The sequence below is a fragment of the Frieseomelitta varia genome, unplaced genomic scaffold (genome assembly GCF_011392965.1).
Source record: "Frieseomelitta varia isolate USP_RPSP 00005682 unplaced genomic scaffold, Fvar_1.2 scaffold_298, whole genome shotgun sequence".
In the NCBI taxonomy this organism is placed as follows: domain Eukaryota; kingdom Metazoa; phylum Arthropoda; class Insecta; order Hymenoptera; family Apidae; genus Frieseomelitta; species Frieseomelitta varia.
Window position 1 is genome coordinate 168,564 of NW_025110032.1, and position 1,194 is coordinate 169,757.

The 1,194-nt window shown below is 42.0% G+C and overlaps 1 protein-coding gene across 1 annotated transcript in view; it reads right to left on the reverse strand.

The window, feature by feature from the left end:
• Positions 1-827, reverse strand: part of LOC122529595 (tensin-1-like) — a 67,542-nt gene extending 66,715 nt beyond the window's left edge. The window contains exon 1 of the mRNA XM_043655875.1: positions 687-827. Coding sequence (XP_043511810.1) covers positions 687-824 — 138 coding nt within the window. The 5' untranslated portion in view covers positions 825-827. The remainder of the gene's footprint in view (positions 1-686) is intronic.
• Positions 828-1,194: the final 367 nt, after the last annotated feature.

Sequence of the window (1,194 nt, forward strand, 5' to 3'; positions counted from 1 at the left end):
AATTATGATTATTATGAAAATTGAATATACCATCCCTGGTAAAACTAGCTTACTAGAGTTTGCTCTGTTTATAAAATTCATTATATCTCATAAAGAAGATAGATAGGACATATATTTATATGATTTTTTTTTATTATTTTTAGGCGTACAATTTCAGCTCCCGAAGTGGGTCCCACAAGTTACGAAACATCCTGTATATCTCGCGTTATGGATGATCCTACTGTAATCACGTTCGATTTGAAACAGATTTCGTGCAGGTTTACGGGATGAAATTACGACGCGTGTGCGCGGTTTTATTCGCGTAGAAGGTCTTTACGACGAGTAATATCGTACACGCGTCATAAGTTCCTGCGTGTCGCGTCGCACCGGTGCAATTTGTCCTGGATGATGGCGACAAGGCGTTATTGCAATATCGCCAAGGACAACTTACGACTCTGTTTTTTTCCAGAGCAGATTCCTTTTGTCTTTAATTTCCACGTTCGTTGATTTTTCATACCGAAACTTCACGCCGAATCGAATGAATTCGCTTTTATTCGCTGAATTTTTGGGAACAATGTTCTAAATTACATAGGACGAGCAACATCGACTATGGTACGTTTAGTTCGTTCTCGTACGATAATACATTGTCGTTTGACATTCTTCACGCGAATTACCGCGAAGCGCTAGTGAAATGAAGTACAACTAACCTGTTCTGCAGACTCGGTGATAAAAGAGTGGCAATATTGTATGCTGAAGTGGGCTCTAGGCTCTCGGGCGAGGAAGCTGAATTGAGCGTGCTGGGGTTCACAGGTTGCGTACGAGATGCGCCTCAACGCGTGCGCCATTTGCACGCACTGAAAAAAATAAAGTCTTTTAAATAAATGTTCACAGTCGTTCACTTTACGCAACTATGCTGTAATATTGTCAGAGTGTACGTTCAATCTCACAAGAGGCTGAAATATCTCTTTTCAAGACGTGTACATTTTTTGAAACTGTGCGTCTGAAATCATGCATACGCGCGAACCTCTCGAAGAGTCAACGTATCGACGAGCAGTCGTATCGTATAATCGCCGTTGAAAATAATCAAACACACCGCTGATTTCGCGCCGAGAGCTCGAAACGGTGTTTCGAGCCTGGGAACACAAACCTTGGGTAATACCAACAATTTTCCCCGTGTTTACCGCGTGGGATCCGACTATTTGCAAAACGGATGGT